The sequence below is a fragment of the Heterodontus francisci genome, chromosome 31 (assembly GCF_036365525.1).
Source record: "Heterodontus francisci isolate sHetFra1 chromosome 31, sHetFra1.hap1, whole genome shotgun sequence".
Taxonomy (NCBI): Eukaryota; Metazoa; Chordata; class Chondrichthyes; order Heterodontiformes; family Heterodontidae; genus Heterodontus; species Heterodontus francisci.
This window is the reverse complement of record NC_090401.1, coordinates 42,315,465-42,340,165: the sequence shown is the minus strand read 5'-3', so window position 1 is coordinate 42,340,165 and position 24,701 is coordinate 42,315,465. Positions and strand designations below refer to the sequence as shown.

Here is a 24,701-nt window from a genome sequence, read left to right as displayed (position 1 = left end):
CCTATTTGTACTCCAGACCCACAGCAATGTGGTTGACTCTTAGCTGCCCTCTGAAGTGGCCTAGCAAGCTCTCACCACCACCTTCTCAAGGGCAGTTAGGGATGGGCACTAAATGCTGGTCTTATCAGCGACGCCCACATCCAGTGAATGAACAAAAAAAGTGCCAGCTCACTAGTCAGTGAGGTTGCACATTAGTTCTGCTGCAGGATCTCAGGGGTGCTGGCCTAGGAGAGTGGCAGTGCCTCCATGGAGCACAAACCAGGTCTCCTCTCAGGATGACAGCATTCATGCTTGCACACCTGTTATTGCTCTTACTGTTGCTGTCAGCAGCCAGCCCAAAGAACTGTCATTTATGACAAGATGCTGCAGTCTGAAACGAGCCTTCTAGACCCTGAGCTGCTCAAGCTCATCCTCCAAGGCCATTTGCAGTGCAATCTCCTCCACTGAAAATCAGCAGTGATGTTTCCTCTAAGCTACGCAGCAACCCGCAAGTTCCCACACAGGCTGAGAACCAGTCAGCTCCTTTAAGTTACCATGTGTGTACAGCTGCTCAAAAAAATTTAAAGATCTCACTCACTTAAATGAAGAAACTGCGAATAACAAAAGAAATTAGAGGGGGCTTGGTCAGCAGCCTTCCACCAGCCATGCTGCAGCCATTGGGGTAGCATCTCATAGGAACACTCGGACAGGCAAAGACACACAGAAGAGGCACTACGGGAATGCACAAAAGCAATTATTTTTGTATGCGATATGGCATGATTGAATTTATAAATTTGGATTGGAGTGTGTATTTTGTATTGGCTTTTATTTTTTCATTGTAGACAAGAGGATGATGTGATGGGCAGTCCCAGAGGAAAGCTAAGGAATGTGAATGCGGAATTGGTTGAGGTTACTGGTATCTCTCTTGAATTATTTGTTCATGTACAACCCCAGCAGAAAGGGGCTAGGTTGCAGCCTCCCCCTCTTCCACTTCCTTCTCATCCTCCTCATGCTCCTGAGCTTCTCACCTGATTGGTGGTAGCAAGGGCTGTTCCTCATGATGGCAAGGTTGTGCAGCATACCATGACATATCTTGGGACACACACAGCCAAGTACTACAGCTTCTCCAGAGCTGTCCAGGCATTGGAATCGTTGCTTTAGAACGCCAATGGGCTGCTCAATCAATTTTTTTGTGGCAGCATAGCTCTCATTTTGTGCCTGCTGTGCATTGTGGACTGGGGTCATGAGCGGATAGCCTTTGTCACCCAGTAGCCATCCTTTGGTTTGCCGTGGTGGAGCATTGAATTGCATAATGCACACTGCTGGTGGTCATATACTAGCTGCACATTGAAGAAGTGGAATCCCATTTGATACAGGTACATGGCTGAGTTGACAAGAGGTGCACGCAAAGCAATGTGCATGAAGTCAATGGCATGGCACCCTGCACCATGGAGAAACCTGCAACCCTTGCAAACCCTCTTTCTTGCTCTGCCGGCTTCTCTGGCAAGAGGGGAATGAGATGAAGCTGTCTCTCTCTGCATAGACAGTTTCATTGACCTCCCTTATGCAATAGTGCACTGAAAACTGAAAGATGTTACTGATATCTCCACCAGCGGCTTGGAAGGAGCCAGTCACACAAAACATCATAGCCATGGTCACCTTCACAGCCACTTGCAATGTGGTTCCTTCCCTGCTCTGAGGTTGGAGATGTGGCTGCAGCAGTTGGCAGATTTCAGTGACGATCTCCTTCATGAACCACAGATGTTTCAAACATTGGTTGTTGCTGAAGTTCAGGTAGGTGAATCGCTCCCTAGAGAACCTGGACAGATATGGCCCCCTTCTGAGAGCCCTCCTCCTCCTCCTCCCTTTTCTAGTAGCTTGTCCTGCTCTGCATGGCCTCTGCTCATTCTCCCAGTCATGCTCAATGCCAATAGGCAGGCCTATTAGCGCACCCATGTCTGGGAGCAATTGGTTTGTGCAGGCGCCTTGAAATCGGCAGAAATGTACTTCAACACCTACCAGTCAGCTCCCTATAGACTCTTGAAACTTTAAACACTATAGAAAGCACATAAAACTCAAATAGAATTGCAGCAACAGCCAGAAGAAATAAATCAACAACTAACCTATAAGTAGTTGGTGATCCCTTTATATAGCACAGTTGGGGATCCTTCATGCTGCCCAACATTGTGTTCAGTTGAGTGAGGTTAAGAGAAACTTAGGCTGGAGTGTGGAACTCCTTAATAGCAGCATCAGTAATTGATGTAATGATCTGCCTGCTCATCATGTGCCAGCTGGTAATAGGTGCTTGTGTGCTAACCCCTTTGCCAATATGGCGTCTGACACTCTTTGTGTCAGAGATGTGACATGGACATCATTTTGCAACCTTAAGGGGCCTCATAGCACCTAACAAACAGGCGCTACCAAGCCCAATTTCACCCCTTAAGCACCTCCAGAGAGGTTGTATCAGGAGAAAATTGAGAGTAAAAACGGTCTAAAATTGAGACCTCACACAAAAAGTACATTGGATTAAAAACACATGGAAAGGGATTTTTTGACATCTGCCCAAAACAGGCGCAAAGTTGACGAAGCAGTCATGTCACCAGCTGAAGCCATTATGGGAGGTCAGGAAATTGGAAATTCCAAATAAGGTCCTAAAACCTGCGTAGGACTCAATTTGCATATGTATGGAGCGCCGCCAAAACAGGCATTAAGCGGGCTTTGGAGATCAATGAGATGCCCACTACTACCCCTACCCATCCTCCCTGCACCTCCAAATATTTTTCAGATCCTGCAAATGACAAATTGATGCAATGTGAAACTCTCTCTGTGCTCCTTCTCAAGGACTGAGAAATTTCAGTTATGTAATAAGAGAAATACGCTGGGGCATTTAAAGGCATCTTCACTCAGCAAAGAAAAGCACTGTTGCTTAGGGGCTGTAAAACAGTCTCCTCAAACAACTGAAACTCATATTTAGACACATCCTTAGTTATACTGGGAATGTTGAATTCTAGCAGTGCGAACCACACTCAGAAATAATGGACGGTATATAATGGAGGCAACTGGGGTCTCGCCTAACGGCATGAGCCCCACGTCACCTCTTTTTGGGAAGACCTGCTGCATTACATGCCAATCAGGCACTTAATTGGGCAGCAGCAGCCCTTCCCCGGGAGTAAGGACCCCAGGGACAGATGTCCTGCCTGCTGAGAGCTGCTGGTCAAGCAGCGCCACCAAGGCGGCAGTGGCTGCTGTTGGTAATGCACAGACCTGAGGCCCAGGATCATCGATGGACCCAGGCCACAGGTGAGTGATGGTGGGAGGGGTTTCACAGGGTGGAGGTTGTGGGGGAGGGGTTTGTAGGGGGCAGCAGCAAGGGCAGGGGGTTGGCTCTCAGCAGACCCCTTCTTCTCGATGACTAGTCCCTCGATCAGGCACTAAGTGCCTTTGAACAAGGGACACCACCCCTCCCCCCCCCCCCCCGGCACCGCCCAGGCAGGAGCCGGCAAGCAACCCGCACAGGTTTGCTTGTCGTGCTCCCCGTGTGGCGACAGGTCCGCCCACCACTGGGCTAATACTGGCAGCGGAGCAAAGAGGCCCTTAATTGGGCAATAATTGTCCACTTAAGGGCCTCAATTGGCGGTGGGGCAGGGAGGCCATCCATGGACCTCCTTGCCATGGACTTAATTGGGGTGGAGGCAGGAAAGTGGCGGGCTCCCCACCCACCACCATCCCACCTGATTGAATGCTCTCCCCACCTTCAAACTTGCCACAGAGGAGAGCATAAAATCCAACTCTATATGATTGTTGCAAAATGTAACATTCTGCATTTTCATTATTTCTGATGGTGTAGTAATCCTTTTCTTCATTTACCTCCTAAAACAAGGTACCTTTACGTGCTGTTCTCTGAAGATGAACTGCTGTCTCCAGAACACTGGGTGTTTAACACAGAGGCACATCCACTGCCTGTAATACGAAGGAACACACAGGAACAAGTGATCACAGATGATCAGTAAACAAATATGCCCTGAAGAAGGGATAACCTTTATCAGTCTTTTGGGTTGAGATACATTTCCTTTCCAGTAAAGGACCTTTATTGATTTAGATAGAAATGAGTTAAGAGTCAGCAGTGTAATCGATGTGTTGTGGTGTTTGATCTGCTCTGGACACATTGATTTCCTCTATGAGGAGTTGCGTGGCCTTTTGGCTGCTTGTAGTGGGCCATATTGTAAAGCAAAATCTCAGAAATATACTACTCATACGCAAGGTTTGACTGAGGGAGAATGCAAACATCAATTTGACTCTGTTCTTTCTGACCAAAGGATTAAAATTTCATAAATGTAAAGGCTGTTAGTTTACTTTCTTGTCATTTTATAAAAAATATATTTGTATAAAGCAAAGTAAATGCATATTCAGTTGTTTATATTAATAATTAAGCTAGCATCGCTTTGGTCCTACCGACCAAATGTTCCATTGACATGATCGTCTGGGGATCCTGAGGTTCCATTATCCATTGACTGGGCCTTTCATTTTCTCTTGGGGGGGTCACTGGTCTGTGTATTTGCATAAAATGTTTTTATGTGCTACCTTAACATGTTTGTTAATTATTTATTTTAAACAAATTAGCAACTGTGTTAAACAGTGCAGATAAGAATATAATTAAATTAGTCAACCAGCATACTAAGAAAAGAATGCAGGAAATTAAATATTAATGGCGCAGAAATTCATCTTGAGCAGTAGCAGATTGGGCTCTCCTTTTACACTTTGCCTATTTAATGCTCCTGCCCAAGGCAAATTCCACAACTTTAATGTTTATTTTTTATATGCCATGTTGACTCCACTGTTTTTCAGGCTATACAGAATGAACCAGATATTTCTGCAATATTGGGAGTGAAATTGGTCCTAGCCAGCAGCGCGAAAATTGGCTCATAGCAAATCGGCAGCTTGATCTTCTTTCCACTGAAGTTTACAGAACAAAATTCAAACTCTTTTTGGAGACCCATTTCTCCACTATCACTTTTATTTGGTTTGAAATTCAAAATCTTTGCAATATTTTCCAAGTTAATGGAAAATAAAAACTGACACGATGAAAAATCGTCCGCTGATTCACTGTAAGCCATTTTTTGCGCTGCTGGTGTAGACCAATTTTATCCCACTGTGTTTTAATCCAGCTATTTTATTTGATAATTATAGTCAAAAACAAAACAATTTCATATATTGAATATTATTCTGACCTCAATCCCACTTCACCACATAATCATGTCATTTCTAAACACATATATCATGTGCATTGCTCAGACATAATGTACACTTTCACCAGATCTATTATACATTTACATTCATTCTGATCTGTTTCATATTTACAATTTCAGTTACACATTTATGCCATTTATTTTGTTCTTAGTTATTTTACATTGTTCCGTCTGATCCCAACTGCAAATTTAAACTGTTTCAGTCGGGTCTGAGTTATACATTTAATGCATCATTCTGATGTCAGTTTTATATTTACACTATTTGATTCCAATCTACATTTGAATAATTATGGACGTATGAAAATGACGGTCAGGAAAAGACTCACTGATCTATCCAGCTTAACCCACACATTATGCATCACAATACATACAGTCCACACCAACCCAGTGCCATGTAATCTCCTGGGAGAGGCAAAAACCAAGGCCAATTGCGAGGGAAACTGGAAAATTTCTCTCTCAGCCCCTTAGGCGATCAAAACCACTCCAGGAGATCACATTGTCCCTGGCTTACATTACAGGATACCTACCTTTTGTACAATTATTCTAATCATAGTATCATGTGGCACAGACGAAGGACATTCAACCCGTTGGGCCTGTGTTGGTGCTCACTCTCTACTCTAATTCCATCAACTTTGTATCATTTTATATTCTTACTTTTCAAATACCTATCTAATTCCCTTTCAAATAATGCCTGAGTCACCATATGTGAAACATTACATCTTCTAATAACTGTGAAAAAAATATTTAACCCTTGTCTTTCTTCTTGTGATAATTCTGAATCTTGTCCCTTGTTACCAATTCACCAACCAGTGAAAATAATCTTTTATTACTTATCCTCTTTACCTTTCATAATTTTGAAAACCTCCATCAGATCTACACATTAATCTTGTCTTTTCAGTGAAAAATTACCCAATTTTTCGTGCCATCGTTCATTACTATAACCTCTCATTCCTAGTAATATTCAAGTAAGCCTTCACTGTCCCCATTCCATGACTGTCTATCTTTGACAAATTCAACATCATCTCCTAGTTTTTACATTTAGTAATGCTATATATAAAACCCAGAATGCCAGTTGACTTTTATGATCTTTTATTGGGATGTAGTGGAGGCTATACTAGGTATATGTACTTTTTTATTTTTGGAGACGATGCCCATTTTTTGGTAGCATTTTATTTTTTATTATTCCAGGTTAAGGTCCTGCCTCTAAAAGCACAAAGTTTAAGATGATATGGACAGCTGTATTTCGATGAATCCCTGAAGACTATGTGGCAGCTGCTATTACAGCTATTATTTGGACTAAATGCTATTATACTAAGAGTGATTCATTATGAGATCAAAACTTAGAAATTACTGTTGATGTTTGTGGACAAACGTTTAACAGAGTTGTTACCATAATGTTCAGAGAAATATTGTACTAATATCATCAACACTAATTTCTATACATTAGTAAAGCAAGAAACAAGTTTATTATGAGGATAAAAGATTACCTGAATGTCCATGATTCGTTGTATAGATTTTGGTCCAGTTTATTAGGTGTATTCTCTCATATGACGCAGTATGTGCAATTTTGTATCTATAATATATTGCAAGTCTTACACATAGCATCACTTCCTGTCACATTTAGTTCCTGCAATGTTTACCTCATCACACCCCAACTCACTCAGTGTCACAAAAGATTTATTAGTATATAAAAAATCTGCACCAAATGCTGGAAATAAACCAAATAAAGTGCCAAAAATCTAAATTTCATTAAGGGGCCTGTCCTCAAAATCTCCCTACAAAAATAATCTCAGACATGATGTTTGGTATACTCACTTCTAGAATTGCCACTACACCACTGCTGTTTTCAATCTTTACCGAAAACTCTTTGTTCCTCTATTCTGTTAAGAATCTTACCATTTTAGGGAATACTTCCTTTCACTTTTCTGCAAAAAGTACTCCTTTACATTAAACTGCAACTACCACCTATCTGCCCACTCCACCAATCTATGTTCTGCAATCTCCTGTATTTTTCACAAATTACAGTCACCCTATTGGGTATTATTAACAAGTTTCAATATCATTCTCTTGTGCCTATGTCCAAACTATTTCGACAATTGGGAAAAAAGAGGTCACAGTAAAAATTACTTGGGATACACTACCAATATTTCAGCAAGCCAAAAAACATCCATTTATTCCTTGCATTCCATGTCCTAGCCAACGCGCTATCTGTTTCGATTACATTCCTTTTAATACCATATGCCTTAATGTTCGTAACAAGTCTTTTATATGGCACCTTATCAAACACCCTTTGAAAGTCCAGCATACAACATTCTCTATATTTCCTTTATCTATGCACGTTGTGATTTCTTCAAATGAATTCAATTAAAGTTGAGCGTGGCCTGGCTGATGGCTGCTACTTGCCTCATGTCTTTCTAATTATTCACAAATTTTTCCATGTTATGGACCCTAGTAATTTATCCATAACTGAGGTAAGACTTGCTGGCCTATAATTTCCTGGTTTATCCCTTTTCCACAGTTTTTCCCTCCTGGTATGCATTTGCACTGTTTCGTTCTGATCTCTGTTACATATTTGCAATTTTATTTTTTGTTTGTAATATGTGTACCGTGTGCCTTCAGACAATGGTAATTGGGTTATTTAGTAATGCACAATCTGGTTAACGTAACAGAGTAAGATCATTTAGTTATGCACATAGTTACTGAATGAAATAATTATAAAGCCTTGTATTGTGTGATTTTTATTAACCTGAAAGGGAATGATGAATTTGTTTTATCCAAGATGCTTTGATGTTTACGTGTATGAATGGGAGGTAATTTTATTATTGGCACAGTGCAGCAATAAAGGCTGTTGTATTGTAACCCAGACTTTCGGAAATACACTCAACACCAGTGAGACTACTGGAGTCTCCACCCTCAAAGAATTACTGCCATAAAATGAATAATATAATAGTGTCATTATTATTATTAGCTTGGATAACTTATGTGCATCTGAATACTTTGAATGTCACAAACCCAATGTCTGAAAATGTCATACATCTGTCCACAGTTACAGTGCCAACACACTCAGCTCCATATGTACCACATTCCTAATATGCTGAGGTCTGCTGAGTGCCCTATTCTTTTCTGCTATCAATTGCCCCCTTTACTCTGCCTCCCAGGGTCAGAGTCCTGTTCATCTGACACCTCAACAAATTGTCATGCTGGCTGCACCAAGCCCTATAGTGCATTTTAATGCAAACTTTACTTTTCTTCTGAATGCACTTGAAAACCTTTTTCACCATGCCTTTCAATACTTTTTAATACTTCTTTCCCCAGCCTTTCATTGCATTTTTAATCATTCTTTGACCCATCCCTCTTAGTTTAGTTTAGTTTAATAAATCATCTAGTGACTTAGTGCATGTTAATAGTCCATCCACCATGTAGGAAATTTTTCTTCACCTCCTGGGTAGAGATCTCTTATTGAGGAACCCACCCCTTTTTCATTCCATGAAAGACAAAAATCTACCTCCAGGTTAGCTCTGTGCACTTTAATACTCCTCTCACTTGGTCTCTGTGAAATAGTACTCTGCTTATCTAGTCTCTGCACCGTAATTCACCACTCACCTGGTCTCTAAGCTTTAATACTCTGCTCATCTGATCCTGGTACTTTATTAAGCGATCACCTGATCTCTTTGCTTTATTACTATGCTCATCTGATCTTGGTGCTTTATTGCACACCTGATCTCTGAGCTTTAATCCTCTACTCACCTGGTCTTTGCATTTTAATACTCCACTCATCTGGTCTCTACACTTTAATCCTTGCTCACTTGGAACAGAATTTTCGGGCCCTGCCAAGGTCGGGAACAGAGACAGGAATTTTAGGGGAGGTGGGTTCAGGGCCCAGGAGGGCTAGCTGTCCCCACAAAGCAGGCAGCCAATAGGCTCATTAAGTCAGCCTCCAGTTACGTGACGACGGGCAATTTAACCCTGCCTGCCTGGGTGCGGATGCATCCAAAGGCTGCCTTGTAGAGGGATTTCTCCACACGCACACACACATAGTGGTGGCCTGGCTGCTTTCCCTACTTTTTATTTGTTAAAAATGTTAGTGAGGGGCACCTTCATGTTGAAGTACCCTCTCAGTTATCCTTAACTGCAGTCTGCTGCTCCTTTCAAGCTGAAAGTCCTCTGATTGGCCCTCCAGCTTTGACAGCCCATCTGCCACCCTTAATTGGACAGGGAACCTGTCTCCATGCCAATTAAGGGAGCGCCCCAAGCAAAGTCCCAGGTCAGTTACTGTTGCCCCCAGGGGCGGGTTTGGGACCCGGAAACAGTCCTGAGCCCTGTTTCCCACCCTGGAAGCAAAAATTCAGCCTTGGTCTCTGCTTTAATACTCCACTCACCTGATCTCTGCGCTTTAATACTCAGCTCACCTAGTCTCTGAGCTTTAATACACCGGCCACCTGGTAACTGTACACTTTTAATACTCTTCTTACCTGGTCTCAGTGCACTATAATACACAGCTTACTTGGTCTCTGCACTTTAATACTCCTCTCACATGGTCTCAGTGCACTTTTAATGCTTCCCTCATCTGGTCTCAGTGCACTTTAATACTCTGCTCACCTGGTCAGTGCACGTTAATACTCTTCTCACCCTGATTTCTGGGTGCACTTCTTAAATCTTCTTTTCCTTAAAGCAGCGACTGCTATTTTTTACTGCTATATTTATTAAAATATATTTTCACTCTCCTCTTGCTCCAGTCTGACCAAAGTATACGCCCATAGTGGTGTCCTGACACTGTTTTCCTGAACAGGTTGTTGGCATGTGCTGCATGAACAACCCAGGGATAAATTATCCTGTGATTTTTCTCTTCCAGCGGGTTGCCTGACCCATGCTCAGCCCTGCGCACTGCTACTGAGTTCAGGAACTGAAAAAATGGGACATCAAACATACATCCCTTCTTTCATGGTCATTGATTTGTGTTCCTCCTATTTTACACACAATCCAGCATCTGGTGCTGGAAGTTGACACACCATACTGGTTTGTATGCTCTTTGGATGTCCCTGGTAGTTGCCTGAATCAGGACCCATTTGGAAATTGCTATCCATAACACCTGAAGATTCACTTGCTTATCTTGCCCAACAATTCATAGCATGAACAAGTTGAAAAGCAACCTTCACAGGCGGTATTTAAAGGGATCCTCACCTTCATTAAGTTAAGTTTTTGGTTAGTTGCTTTAGCCTACTCAGGTACATGTGGACCGAGTTTTTGGCTGCTCTGGCTACAGTTTGGATGTGAAATGCTTTGGAAGAAGGAGTTTGTAGAGTTCCTGAGCTCTTTCTCAGGATTTGCTTAATCTTGAGACTCCTAAACCAGAAGGAAGAGTAATAGAAAGACTTGTGAAGGCTGCAAGAAGAGGGCGAAGAAGGCAATGCTGCTTTTGTGAGGTGACAACAGTTCATCATCTTCCCCATGGAGGCTGACAAGCAGGAAGAAAGAGCATTGGAATTTGCCTAAATTGCTGGATTCCAACAGGTACATCATAGACTGCACCACATAGGTCTTTGTGTTCCCCATCGCAAGCCAACTCAATTTCTGAATAGGAAGTGCTTCCATTCATTCAATGTGCAACTTATTTGTGATCACGGGCAACATGTCAGGCAGGTCTGGGCCTGGTTGCCTGGCAGTAGTTATGGCGCTTTCATACTGCGCCAGTCCTTAGTACCCCTTTATTACAAACAGATATGGGGACAAAGGCTATCTTCACACCAACTGGCTTGTGAGTCCTTTCAGGAACCTGAGCACAGGTGTGAAGTGTAGATAAAAACTGAGTCATGCAACAAGTGCTAGGATTGAGCAAACCTTTGCTGCCCTGAAAGAACGGTTCTGCTGCCTGGAGAGGAGCCCTTCCATACGGCACAGAACAAGTGTCAAGATTCATAATTGTTTGCTGCATGTTCCATAATCTTGTAATACAAAGGGAATTGCCTTGACACTTTCGGAGGAGGAAGAAGTGGAGGTGAAAAATGAAGAAGGAGATGAGGAACCAGAGATGTAGAGGAAGAGCATGGCCCAGCAGAGCTGTGAGCTGCCAGAGCTGTAAGGCAGAGATTGTTGACGAGAAATTTTCCTGAATCTTCTCTCCCCTCCACAGAACAACGACACTCCTTCATTCCATCTGATCCAATCCTGACACCACCAAACCCCTCAAACATTGCACCTTCCTAGGTGTTACTGTTTACTTCACTAAGATTATGAAGATTAATATCAAACTAAAAGAAAAGATTTTATTTTACTGCTCCAAAAGATTCCAGTCTTGAATTGACAGATGGTTACATGACTGATGCCTATTTATAGATCAGTCGTGCAGAACCTTAGTACCTGTCTTGTGTGCTTGCTTATCTATTCTAATACTCCTATGAGGTAGTTCCTAGTGGCCACAGCTTGAGAGGTAAAAGGCTGCTAAACATGCACTGAGGTCACTCGAGATGGCCATGGTAGATGACCTTGAAGAGCTCTGACTCTTAAAGGCTTAATTGCAGGCTGCTGGGGCTCAGCTTTGGCCAGGACAGTCTGACTCTTCTGGCTCTCTGCCAACAACAAGGACACTGGCTGAGAGGCTGTTGAGGGAGTGGGTGTGCTGTGATAGGGCAGCATGTGCCTCTCTCATAGAGCTAATACCACTCACAGGGTTATAAGTCCCAGAGCTGCTGCTACTCTGTGCGAGATCAGAGTGCAGGCGTATGTGAAAATGAGATTCAAGTGAGAAAAGAACAAGGGAAAACTGGTGGAATACCTTGCAGGAATTGCCTTCCAACCTTGTCAAAGGCCATGCTCCTGACATGCCCATTTTTTGCTCCAGTGGGGAGAGCACATGGATTGAGATGTGTCCCTCCTCTGTGATTGACTGTTCCCTCTTATTGTGTGCGTTTGTCCTGCAAGAAAGAAGGGAATGTGCTAGTGTTGGAGTAGTGAATTGTTTTTTATGTGCACTTCAGGGTAGAATAGTACTTTTGTGTTAAAGATGGCAGGGGTGTGTGGAGGTGAAGGGAGTAATAGTGAGGAGAATAGCAGGTGTAGAGTGCTGCATTAGAAGCAGAAAGATTGAAGAAAAAAGGAATTATGCTGCTGTTATTTGAGGAGAGCATTAGGATGTGTTTAGAATGCTGGGACCAGAGATAGTGCAGAGCTAAGCAGAGAGTATTGAGAGATATGTGAAAGGAAGTGTATCTTAACTGGCCTGGTGAGGTTATTGCACCATGTCCTGGGGACAGTGCTCACCTACTTTGCCACCTCTTCCCACTCATGTCATACAGCTTTCCTGGACATCATCTTACTGACCTCCTCCATCAGTACCTCAAATGCAGCATCAGGAAAACAAGAGGCCCTTTCCTCTGCCTCTCATTACCAGAAATCTTCAGTAACAGTTACCTGCAACCAAAAAGCACTTCTCTTTTAAGGGGTGCAAGGCTGCCTTGAAATGGTGTTATCAATGCAGGATAGTGACGCTCCCATTGGAAGTGTTGCCAATGAGCAGCGTGAGGGTGATGGCAGCCCAGCTATTCTATTTAAATTAATTAGGGGGACCAGTTGGGTCCATGTGATTGGGTACATGCTTCTAATACGAAATCCATTCTATATCTGAAAACAGTCTTAAGTCAGTTTCTACCCCACCATATCCAAATTATTTAGTCTTCTAGTATACTTTGAGTGCTGCATTAGGCTGTATTCTCAGTGTGATTCATATCCACTTCACTCAGTTTTCCAGTACTTTAATATCCTGAATCCTAGAATATATAATCAAACTAGATTTGGCAAGAGACGGAATTAAGACATTGATGATTATAAATGGGCATCAGATTATTGCTAACCAAGCACTTAATGTTGGCCAGGACAAGACCATGAATCCCACTAGTCATAGGCTGAATACTATGGGAAAGCTCAAGGTGGAGAAAGGGTGCAATGGCATAATTTAAAGGCCTGCTTCAGTTTAAAGGGGTAGATTCTTCGATGGGCTGCTTCTCTTCTGGTGCCGATAAGCCTGGCTTCCTATACAGTCTCCTGCTTCTCATTATTTTCCACCAACAAGTAAATCATGTACAATTAGATTCCCAAATTGTCTAATGCTTTCTCATAACAGCCATGTCTGCAGGTAAGAGAAATCATTGGTGGAGGCCACAGAACTAGAATGCGAACCTAAATGTTCCAATCAGTGCAGCAAACCAAAGAATCATTTGGAAGTCTGTGAAGTCAATCATTGATGTGCTTGGCATGGGAGCTGTCTGCTATATATTAAGGTAGATTTAGCTAGGCAAAAGGAAAGGTAGAAGAGATGGAATTTAGGATAGGTGACAGCATCACATTCTAATTCCAATATTTGCATGACTATGTATTGAGAATGTGAGAGCAGTTGCCCATTTCCACCCTTTCCAACCTAGGAATATTAAGCCCAATGTCTATAAAGTACACAGACTAAATGAGATAAACCCAAACATTTGTAAGAAAATTCGCAAGGTATTTCTAGAAGCTCCATGAATATGAATGTTATATCTGAGGATGAGGGATGTCCTTGTAACAAGGAGTCAGATGGAATTCAGAAAATTGTATTCCTCATTGTCTGATGATGGTAATGCCCATTTTAATATCTCATTCATCCATTTTCTCTGCCCCACATACTTTTTATCTCTCTGCAATCACATTCCCTTTTATTGCCCCATTCCCCAAGCCTGTCGCTTCTCATTCATTTTTTTAAGTTGCTATCCCATTAGTGCCCTTTCATCTAATTTCTTTGGTCTATGTTAATATTAGATAGAAAAGGCTATTGGGTGATGGAGTATTTAATATCCACTTCATTTGCCTTAAGTACATGTTTAACATCCATTTAGAAAAAGGTGTATAAAATTCGCTAAAGTAGTTATTTTATTTTCAAATCAATATTAGTTCCAATAAATGATTAATAGTGTTTAGACTAAACACTACTCAGAGAAAGGCTTCACAGGTTTTTTTAAAAAAGGAAATTGCTTCCTGCAGTAGCTGAATGGATAAATGTGGTCTGGACCAAGAATCCTGATGGATTTTTCCCCATCTTTAGCCCAGGGCATTGCAGCCTGGTGTCTCCAACTGAGATCAGCAAACTTAGAATCAACTGGGGATCAAACCAGAGACTCTGTAGTTATATAGTTCAGTTCCAAACTAAAATCATAGAATAGTACAGCACTGAATGGGGGCCATTCGGCTCTTTCAAAGAGCAATCAACTTAGTCCCACTCCCCTGCTCTTACCCCATACCCCTCCAATTTTTCCTCCATTTTGGAGGCTACTGTTAAATTTGTTTCCACCATTGATCGGGCAATGCATTCCAAATCCTAACTACTCATTGCATAAAAATGTTTTTCTTACACATTGTTCTGGTTCTTTTGCCAATCACCATAAATCTGTGTCATCTGGTTTTCAACCTTTCAGTTTCTCTTCATTTATTCTATCTGAACCTGTTGTGATTTTAAACACCTCTATCAAAGCTCCTCTTAGCTTTTTCTTCTCTAAGGAGAAGAGTTCCAGCTTCTCCAGTCTGTCCACATAACTGTAATCCCTCATCCTTGGAACCATTCTAGGAAATCTCTTCTGTACCCTCTCCAAAGACTTCATGTCCTTCCTAAAGTGTGGTGCCCAGAATTGGATACAATATTCCAGCTGAGGCCAAACAAGCATTTTATATAGGTTCAGCATAACATCCTGCTTTTGTATTTTTTGGCTCTTTAAAGCCTACAATTCCATATGCCTTATTAACTGCTTTTTTAACCTGTCCTGCCATCTTCAAAGATTTGTGCACAAACACCCTCAAGTCTCTTTCTTCTTGCACCCCTTTAAAATTGTACCATTTAGCTTGTATTGTCTTTCTTCATTCTTCCTATCAAAATTAGCCTTGCTCCAGTTAGTATTTTTATTCCAGATTGTTCCTTGTCCTTCTCCATAAACCTTATGATACTATAATCACTATTCTTGAGAATTCCCCCACTATGACTTTTCGACTTGGCCCACTTCATTTCCCCAAGACTAGACCCCCGGACTAGATCAAGCAATGCCTCCTTCCTTGTTGGGCAGAAACATACTGATCAAGAAAGTTCTTCTAAGCACACTTGAGAAATTCCGCCCCCTCTCTTCCCTTAACACAATCATTGCCCTATTCAATATTGGGGTAGTTTAAGTCTCGCATTATTGTAATGAGTTTTTTTATGTTGTCTGGTGCAACATAAATGAGATGCGTGGAGTCCAGTTGGTTGAAGATCTCAAACAGGTTTATTCACAGCTAATAAGTATATACAGTACAGAACTAACTATTTACAGAACCTTGTTCTGGGTGTTACAGTTGCAGAGTGACGCTGGCTCCGAGTCACAAGACTGCGTCCTAGTACTTGGCTCATTAGCATAATAAGATCTTAAAGGGACATCACTCTTAAAGGCTATCGTACAACATCCCCCCTTCTTTCCAAAGATAGGTCTCATATGCTAAAAGTAAAAACACATAAAATTAGATAACATCAGAATTATTTACACAGGCATTGAGATTATGAACTTTACCCCTGCAGAAGCTTAATAGTCCGCATATCGTTTCAGTGGTTTGAGAACTCGTCCAGATCTGGTTATGGTATAATCTTCTGGGGATGTCATCCTTGGCTGTTTGGGGTTTACAGGCATGTTGTCAATGTGTTGATTGTTGTCCTGTTGTTCCGTCACGCCCTCATCGTTGGAGTGCTTTCTTTCAAGTCCGCTATGCGCAATTGGGGTATTGCACACTTCTCTTAGTTGGCTACCGTTCCTTCTCAACACCACTCCACTAGCTGTTGTAATCTTGTAGGACCTAGGCTCACTGCATACTTTGGATACCTCTGCGGGTATCCATGTTCTTATTGTGGGGTGTATAACCCTGACCTTTTGTCCTACGTGTAGCCAAGGTAGTTCCGCCCTTGCATGCACCATCTTCATTCTCCCGTTTTTCGAGCAGTGTCTTCTGCATTTTGGAGAATTTGGACAGATGGTGCGTTGGCAGAGTCATTTGCACTTGTCTGCCAAATATGATCTCTTCTGGTGACAGTAGGCCCAAATCCATAGGTGTAGCTCTGAGGTGAAGCATGGCAACACGAAAATCTTGACTGTGCGAACCATTCGGCAAGACCATTACATCTAGGGTAATGTGGTGAGGACTTCACATGGTTTAAGCCCCATTTGGCGCACTTATCCCTGAAAGGGCTGCTTGTATACGATGGCCCTTTGACTGAAATTATTTCTTTAGGTCCGCCAAATAGACTGAATATGGCACTCTGTGTGCCTGCGATAACTGCACTTGAAGTTTCTTTTACCTGTCTGATAATTGGCAATTTGGAGAAATAATCAGTGACTAAGATAAAGTCGTCTCCATTAACAGAAAACATGGTGTTGATTTTGGATCAAGGAACTGATGGAATCTCGTGAGGGTGTAGAGGTTCTTTGCGTTGTTGTGTCTGGTGGCTCTGGCATGCCTCGCACATCCTCACTAACCCTACAATGTCACTGTTTATTTCTGGCCAATAAACAGTGTCTCGTGCCAGTCGTCTTGTTTACTCTGTACCCATATGGCCTTGGTGAAGTTGTGACAAGATGTCCTCTTGGAGAGGTTTGGGCACAATCACTTGTTTTCCCTTGAAGGTGACGCCTCTTGAGATACCAAGTTATCTCTGTAAGGCCAAAAGCATCTGAGGGTTTCTTGCACCTCTTTTTCTATGTCACACCAGCCTTCTGTGATGACTCTCCACAGTGCCTTCAGTTGTGGGTCATTTGCTGTTTCTGATTGTAGTTGGTCACATTTGTGCCAACCAAAATGCAATAAATCAATTCTGAGCACATCTTTCACCTCGATGTCTATGCTGTACACTTGTAGATCCAGTGGAACTTCTTCATTCTTGCTCGGGTTTGACAATCTGCTCTGCATATCCAGGGGTAACCATTTTGGTAGCCAGTTTGCAGCAGACGTCGAAGTCGTACCCCTGTACTTTCACTAAGAGCCACTGTAGTTGAGGTGGTGCGCTTGTCAGTGGTTTGCGCCAAATCATCTCCAGTGGTTTGTGGTCAGTTTCCACACTGAACTGCTTGCCAAACAGGTAGGTGTGGAACCTTGTGAACCATGTAATGAGTTCTTTTATGTTGTCTGATGCAACATAAATGAGATGCGTGGAGTCCAGTTGGTTGAAGATCTCAAACAGGTTTATTTACATCTAACAAGTATATACAGTACAGAGGTAACTGTTTACAGAACCTTATTCTGGGTGTTACAGTTGCAGAATGATTCTGGCTCTGAGTCACATGACTGTGTCCTGGTACTTGGCTCATTAGCATAGTAAGATCTTAAAGAGACATCACTCTTAAAGGCAATCATACAACAATTATCACTACTCAACAACAACCTGCATTTATATAGCACCATTAACTTTTTACTCTTTAGTTCATGGACATCTCAATAATTTTCCTTGCAAATCTGCACCTCTATCTCCTTACCACTATTTGGTAGTTTATAAAATGCACCAAGTAGTGTAATGGGGATAGGGTGGGAAAGTATAGTTGGTGTAGAAGTTCAGCCATAATCTTATTGAATGGTGGAGCAGGCTTGACGTGCCATATGGCCTATTGCTGCTTCTCTTTCTTATATTCTTAATAGCTTGTCTATTTTAACTTCAATCAACTAGATTCTGTCTTTGATCCTCAAGGACATTGTCTCTTTCTAGCACTTTTTACTTAATGGAAACTAAGCAGTCTGTTTACCCATTCAGTCTTTTCAGGAATTATTTCCCTTTTTAAAATACTGTGCAGACATTCTTTGACCAGAGTTTAGTCTGAACACTTTATTAATAATTTATCTAATATTGACAAAATAAGTGTACGGCAGTGAAGCTTACAGGTAATTGCCATGTTTTTCTCTCTTGAAGATGATGTGATGATAGAACTATGGAATTGAGACTAATCAGTTAAATAAAATCCTGAGTCCACAATATTATTTTAAAAGTATGGAAATGATGTGTAGAATTCTATTATCTTGCAGCATTACTTGACTATCAACAGATTACAATGGCCCAGATTGATATATTAAGATGTCAGAATAATTGCTGACCTAGCAAGTGCATGTATTGACTTAACAGTAGTAATTGTTGTTTGTGTGCATTTGCATTGGTTCCTTATATTTAGGGCCCACAACAGGTTAATGTTTACGTAATGAAAAATAAGCAATAATCTGAAGCACATGGAATGCGCATTCATAGCTTTGAGGCATGGAGATTGGGAAAATAGATATATTTTCTGTTCAGCAGAAATTATTTTGCTTTTAGCATCGGGGTTAAGTGTCCAGTTGTCCTCCAGCTATTACAACTTTTAAATTTCATAGCACTGCCTCCAGAAAGCTAACATACATTAAATTTAAATTCATTGTGCTTGATTCCAATACAAATATCTGTGAGGTACAATTGTCATGAACTTTTTGCTTTGTATTATATGTTTACAGCATCTGTATCAAGTGTGCATGGGACTCTTATTAGTGCAGTGTCGCTAGTTTCAAGAGGATATTCTTTAAAACCTTTAGCAATGTGTCCACCATTCCGTTCTCTTTGGGATATGCATTGTTAAAATCTGCACTTGTCAAATGCTGCCCTATTAAAAATATTATTTCATGGTTGAGCTATTGCTAAATGATTCTGTTATGTGATAGTGTATCTTTACTGTATAATTCACATATTACACACAACCAATATATGCTCTGAAAGGAAAAACAATGGAGTATACAAAGACCAATTTCATTTTAATATGCTTATAATTAGTAAAATTAATTCACACTAGTTTGCAAATTGTTGAGCATTACTTGTACAATGCATTGTACAGTTGTGAGCACTGAATGCAATACAATGTACATGAATTGAATTGAATTCTGTGTTTTATACAGTTAAGAACATTGCTGAATATAGTTTTGCAAATTGCAAGATGGAGGAGTTGAGTGAAATGAAGAAATTGATTGTGTTTGATTGCTATGCTGGCATTGTGGTAAGGCACTCAAGTTGGAATAAATAGAGGACACAACATTTTATTTTTGTGAGGTATTTTAATTTTCCTTTACAAAACCTATAAAGTTTGCTTCTGGATTTGTGTTGATAAATATTGTGATTTCATTTTATTTTAAAATTGTAATGGAAGCTAACTGCTAGATTGCTATCATGCAATGGATGCAAAACTGATGTAAACTTTTTTCTAGTGGTTTAATATATGTAATTTTTTCAAGTCATGAAAGACCAAAATATGTAATAAATTTGGTATATTATAACTAATATCCTTTATAATTAAAAAATGTTACATTATCACGTGTGTAATCAAATTCTGTTCAGACAACAGCAACTTTTTATTTTTGTCTTTTTAATTTGTTAGCTGTCGTATCCATAGTACCTGTTTAAATCAAAACAATTCAACCTTTCTGCAAATCTTTATCTTTGTTAAATCTTGTATGACGTTCAATTTACATGCAGCAAAGGATGGATGCAAATTCTTCACAAGTTTTAACTCTAGAATATATTAAACTTTTATAAATCTGACACTTACACACAAGTAAAAAAAAAGGACAATACTTACAGGAAAATACCAAAGTGCAGAACCTGTAAAGACTCTGTACCCTCTTCCTCAAATATCTGTGCCATTTCCCCCTTAAATTGTTCCATGCTGTCTCCCTCTCTGCACATTCTATTCCACAGATTCACCACCATTAATCAATTCTGGATGTTTTATTATCCCCTTCATCATGATGTCGTCAATAGCATGCAGCAAGACCTGGACAATATTCAGGTTTGGGCTGATAAGTGGCAAGTAACATTCATGCCACACAAGTGCCAGGCAATGTCAAGGGAGGATCTGCAACAAGGGAGGATCTAACCATCTCCTCTTGACATATTCTGGGGGTTACCATTAACCAGATATTTAACTGGACCAGCCACATAAATACTGAAGCTACAAGAGCAGAACAGAGGCTGGGAATTGTGTGGCAAGTAGCTCACCACCTGACTCGCCAAGCCTTTCTATAATGCACAAGTCGGGAGTGTGATGGGATACCTCCCACTTGCCTGGATGAGTGCAGTTCCAACAACACTCAAGAAGCTTGACACCATCCAGGAAAAAGCAACCCGCAGCAATACTTGAAGAAGAACAGGGGAGGTCTCAGAGGTGTCCTGGGCAACAATTATCCCTCAACTAATATTATTATCTGATCATTTAACCTCATTGCTGTTTGTGGGAAATTGCTCTGTGCAAATTAGCTGCTGCTAATTACAACAGTTACAAAGTTACAACAGTGAGTAAGTACAGTTCAAAAGTTACTTAATTGGTTGTAAAGTGTTTTGGCATTTCCAGAGGTTGTGAAAGGCACTGCATAAATGCAAGTTCTTTTGTATTTCCTATATAGGTTGTTATGGGGTAAGTGCTGCTGCAACCAAGTATCTGGTTGACCTCCTTCCTCATTGCTATCGATGCCTTCTCTGTGATGATTGGGAGGCAAATGACAGCAGTATAGCAATGACATCTTCTATGATTTTAGTTCTGGTAGCAGACTTTGATCAGGAATGAAGTGGAGTTGGGTTAGATCACCACTTCCCTACTCCAGAGCACAGCATTTATTTGAATAAATTCACCTATCATGCACTCCAAATGGCAGATCGGGCTACAACACTAAATGGCAAAATTTCCACATTTAGATGATCATTCAGCAAAATAATGAAGTGTATCAAATAAATGTAAGTCAGAGGACATAACATTGTATTGTGCTATTTTATTTGTATATAGGCTACCTGCTGCAGTCTGACCTCATTTCCTATTGCTTGCAATGCCTGAGCACATCCAGCACTAATATATGCAATTTTGGCTCATGTTTTTCTCAGGAATTGGAAACAATGCATCATGAAGACTTAAAATACTGTGGTATAAATTTCTTCTGGAAAAAGTATAAAGAATTGATTGTTTACAGATAACATGCCTAAAGTCATAAGTGTAATATATAAATATTAGCAGGTGAAAACTTATAATTCACCTTGACTATAAGGTGAAGTGAATGAGTTATCCATTTTTTCATAAATCCTCAACAGTCTATTGTTGGATTGCTTTCCTAACCCATCTACAAATAGAGGAGGAGATGTCAAAACTGGGAAGATGGGGTAACATTTTTCTGATGGTGAATCTTAGCAGGAAGATTATCTGATGGTGAATGTTAACCAGGAAGATTATGGAAAGTACAGGAGGAAATTGAAAAAGTTAATATGGGAAGCAACATGAGGTTATCAGAAAAGACTAGCTGTCAATATTAAATTGGACCCTAAAATATTTTATAAAGAAATAAAGTGGGAGCAGTTAGTTCAGGAAAAAATTGGGCCTATTAAGGATCCAAAGGGAAATCTTCATGTGGAGGCAGAGGACAAGGCTAAAGTATTAAATGAGTACTTTGCATCTGTCTTCAGAAAGAAAGCGGATGATGTGAATCATGGTTACAGCACAGAAGGAGGCCAGCTGTCTGTAAGAGCAACTCGCCTAGTCGCACTCCCCTGACTTTTCCCCGTAGCCCTGCAAATTTTTCTCTTCAGATAATTTTCCAATTCCCTTTTGAAAGCCACGATTGAATCAGCATCCACCACACTCTCCGGTAATGCATTTCACTTGCTGCAAAAAAGAGGTTTTCCTCATGTTGCCGTTACTTCTTTTGCTAATCACCTTAAATCGGTGTCCTCTGGTTCTTGACCCCTCCACCAATGAGAACAGTTTTCCCCATCTGACCAAACCTATAAGTGGCACGATTTTGAAAAATGTAGATGAGCAGAGAGACCTTGGTATCCAAATACTCAAATCCTTGGCAGGGCAAGTTGATAAAGTGGTTAAAAAAGCATGTGGGTTACTTGGGTTTATAAATAGAGACATTAAGTATAAAAGCAAAGAACTTTATAAATCACCGGTGGGCATCAATTGGAGTATTGTGGGCAATCCTGGTCACCACAATTCAGGAAAGATGTACTGGCCTTAGAAAAGGAACAGACGAGGTTTACCAGGATGTTACCAGCGGTGAGGGACTAAAGTTATGAGGAGAAGTTGGAAAAATTATGACCATTTTCCTTGGAACAGAGGAAGTTGAGAGGTGACTGATTAGAGGTTTTCAAGATGATGAGAGATTTTGATAGAGTAGGTGAAGAAAAACTTCCCTCTGGCGAGTGGTTCAATAATCAGTCATAGATTTAAAATCATAGAAATGTACAGCACGGAGAGAGTCCATTTGGTCCATCGTGTCCATGCCAAACAAAAAAAACCCAGCTATTCAGCCTAATCCCACATTCCCATTGTTTGTCCATAGCCTTGTAGGTTATGACACTTCAAATACATATCCAAGTAGTTCTTAAATGTGATGAGGTTTTCTGCCTCTGTCACTCTTTCAGGCAGTGAGTTCCAGACCCCGACCACCTTCTAAGTGAAAACAATTCTCTTCTCTCCTCTAATCCTTCTACCAATTACTTTAAATCTGTGTCCCTAGATAATTGAGCTCTCTGCTAACGGAAATAGGTCCCTCCTAATCTTTCTTTTGGGCCTCCTTATCTCGAGAGACAATGGATACGCGCCTGGAGGTGGTCAGTGGTTTGTGAAGCAGCGCCTGGAGTGGCTATAAAGGCCAATTCTAGAGTGACAGGCTCTTCCACAGGTGCTGCAAAGAAATTTGTTTGTCGGGGCTGTTGCACAGTTGGCTCTCCCCTTGCGCCTCTGTCTTTTTTCCTGCCAACTACTAAGTCTCTTCGACTCGCCACATTTTAACCCTGTCTTTATGGCTGCCCGCCAGCTCCTAATACACCTCAATTAAATCTCCCATAGTGTCCTCTGTTTCAAAGGAAACAAACCCAGTCTATCCAATCTTTCCTCATTGCTAACATTCTCCAGTCCTGGCACCATCAACATGATTTATGACTTGAATCCCTTATAGGGACTAAACCAAATCAAGCGTACATCCCTATGAATCTCCTTTAAGCTCAAACCAGACAAATTCATAGACACATTTGGGTCTGAAGAACTGAACTAGTCTTCCCTCAAAGAAAGAAAACTAACAGAATATTTACACCTTTCAGATAGCCTATTTTTTAAATAATTATGGCTGTCATAGATATCCCAGATATTATAAGGGTCTGGGTAACGCTCTTCAATACGTATCTCCCCACTTAAAGAGACACAGAGAGCGGGTTCTTATAGTTGTATGCAGAATGCTACATGAGAAGATTCATTAACTTTTATATATTTATTAAAAAACATGCAATAAAGAACATGGAACATGCAATACACTTTAAGTGGCAAAGTATACCACAATATCAAAGATTTATACTAAGAGATGTAATCCATAATCTTATTTCTAAAATACAATTTTAAAGTTTAAACTTGATAATGTTACAGCAAAATATCTTAGAATATCCATCAAAATTTAAAGTAAATGTTTACCTTAAATTCCCCAAGTAAGCCATAGGTTGAGAAGCATTGATGAGGAATTCAATACTTCTGGTTTCAGGTTTCAAAACTCTCATGTTTCTTCCGGTTTGAAGCAATCATCTGACCTTTTAGCATATAGGTGTTACCTTTCTGTGTGTGTCTTTTCCTGCTTTTGAGATCCATCTATGGTAATATCATTAGCTACCATCCCTACTTAACTTATTTGCTGGAAATCCCCTGCTCTTGAACTTGTGAGCTTTATCTGGTCAAAATGTTTATAATTGGGTTTACTTGGCATCTGTTTCTGTAAGTACCATTTAATTTTTTTAGATTTAGATTTAGAGATACAGCACTGAAACAGGCCCTTCGGCCCACCGAGTCTGTGCCGACCATTAACCACCCATTTATACTAATCCTACACTAATCCCATATTCCTACCACATCCTCACCTGTCCCTATATTCCCCTACCACCTACCTATACTAGGGGCAATTTATAATGGCCAATTTACCTATCAACCTGCAAGTCTTTTGGCTGTGGGAGGAAACCGGAGCACCCGGAGGAAACCCACACAGACACGGAGAACTTGCAAACTCCACACAGGCAGTACCCAGAATTGAACACGGGTCGCTGGAGCTGTGAGGCTGCGGTGCTAACCACTGTGCCACTGTACCTTAAACTCTTCTTTTGAGTCAGCCTGTCTGCATCACTATCAACTAATTATGTTTATAGTGACCTCTTACTGATGTCACACAGGATGTTTCAATGTGTGTCATGTTCTAATTCCATTGTAACAGAGACCTTGAAAGATCTTGGAATTTTTAACTCTACCTTCTTGGGGAATTTCAGTGAGTCTTGAAAACTGACCATTTATTCAATCTTTAATTCTAAAATATATTAACTATATCTAAATTCTACCTAATTACGCCTATTATACCTATGTTTCATCAGACCATCCTCACAAAATCTCTGTACTCTCTCTAGTGCGATCATATCCTTCCTGT

At 40.8% G+C, this 24,701-nt stretch overlaps 1 protein-coding gene across 3 annotated transcripts in view; it reads left to right on the top strand.

The window, feature by feature from the left end:
• Positions 1–24,701, top strand: part of LOC137347195 (mannosyl-oligosaccharide 1,2-alpha-mannosidase IA-like) — a 220,230-nt gene that overhangs the window by 176,566 nt on the left and 18,963 nt on the right. Inside the window, exon 12 of one of the 3 annotated variants that reach the window (XM_068011410.1) lies at positions 6,414–8,172. The exons of 1 other annotated variant lie outside the window; for it this stretch is intronic. In XM_068011410.1, coding sequence (XP_067867511.1) covers positions 6,414–6,432 — 19 coding nt within the window. In that variant the 3' untranslated portion in view covers positions 6,433–8,172. Of the gene's footprint in view, positions 1–3,859; positions 8,173–24,701 lie in introns of those variants that run through there. One more of the 3 variants, XM_068011409.1, reaches the window with a different exon arrangement.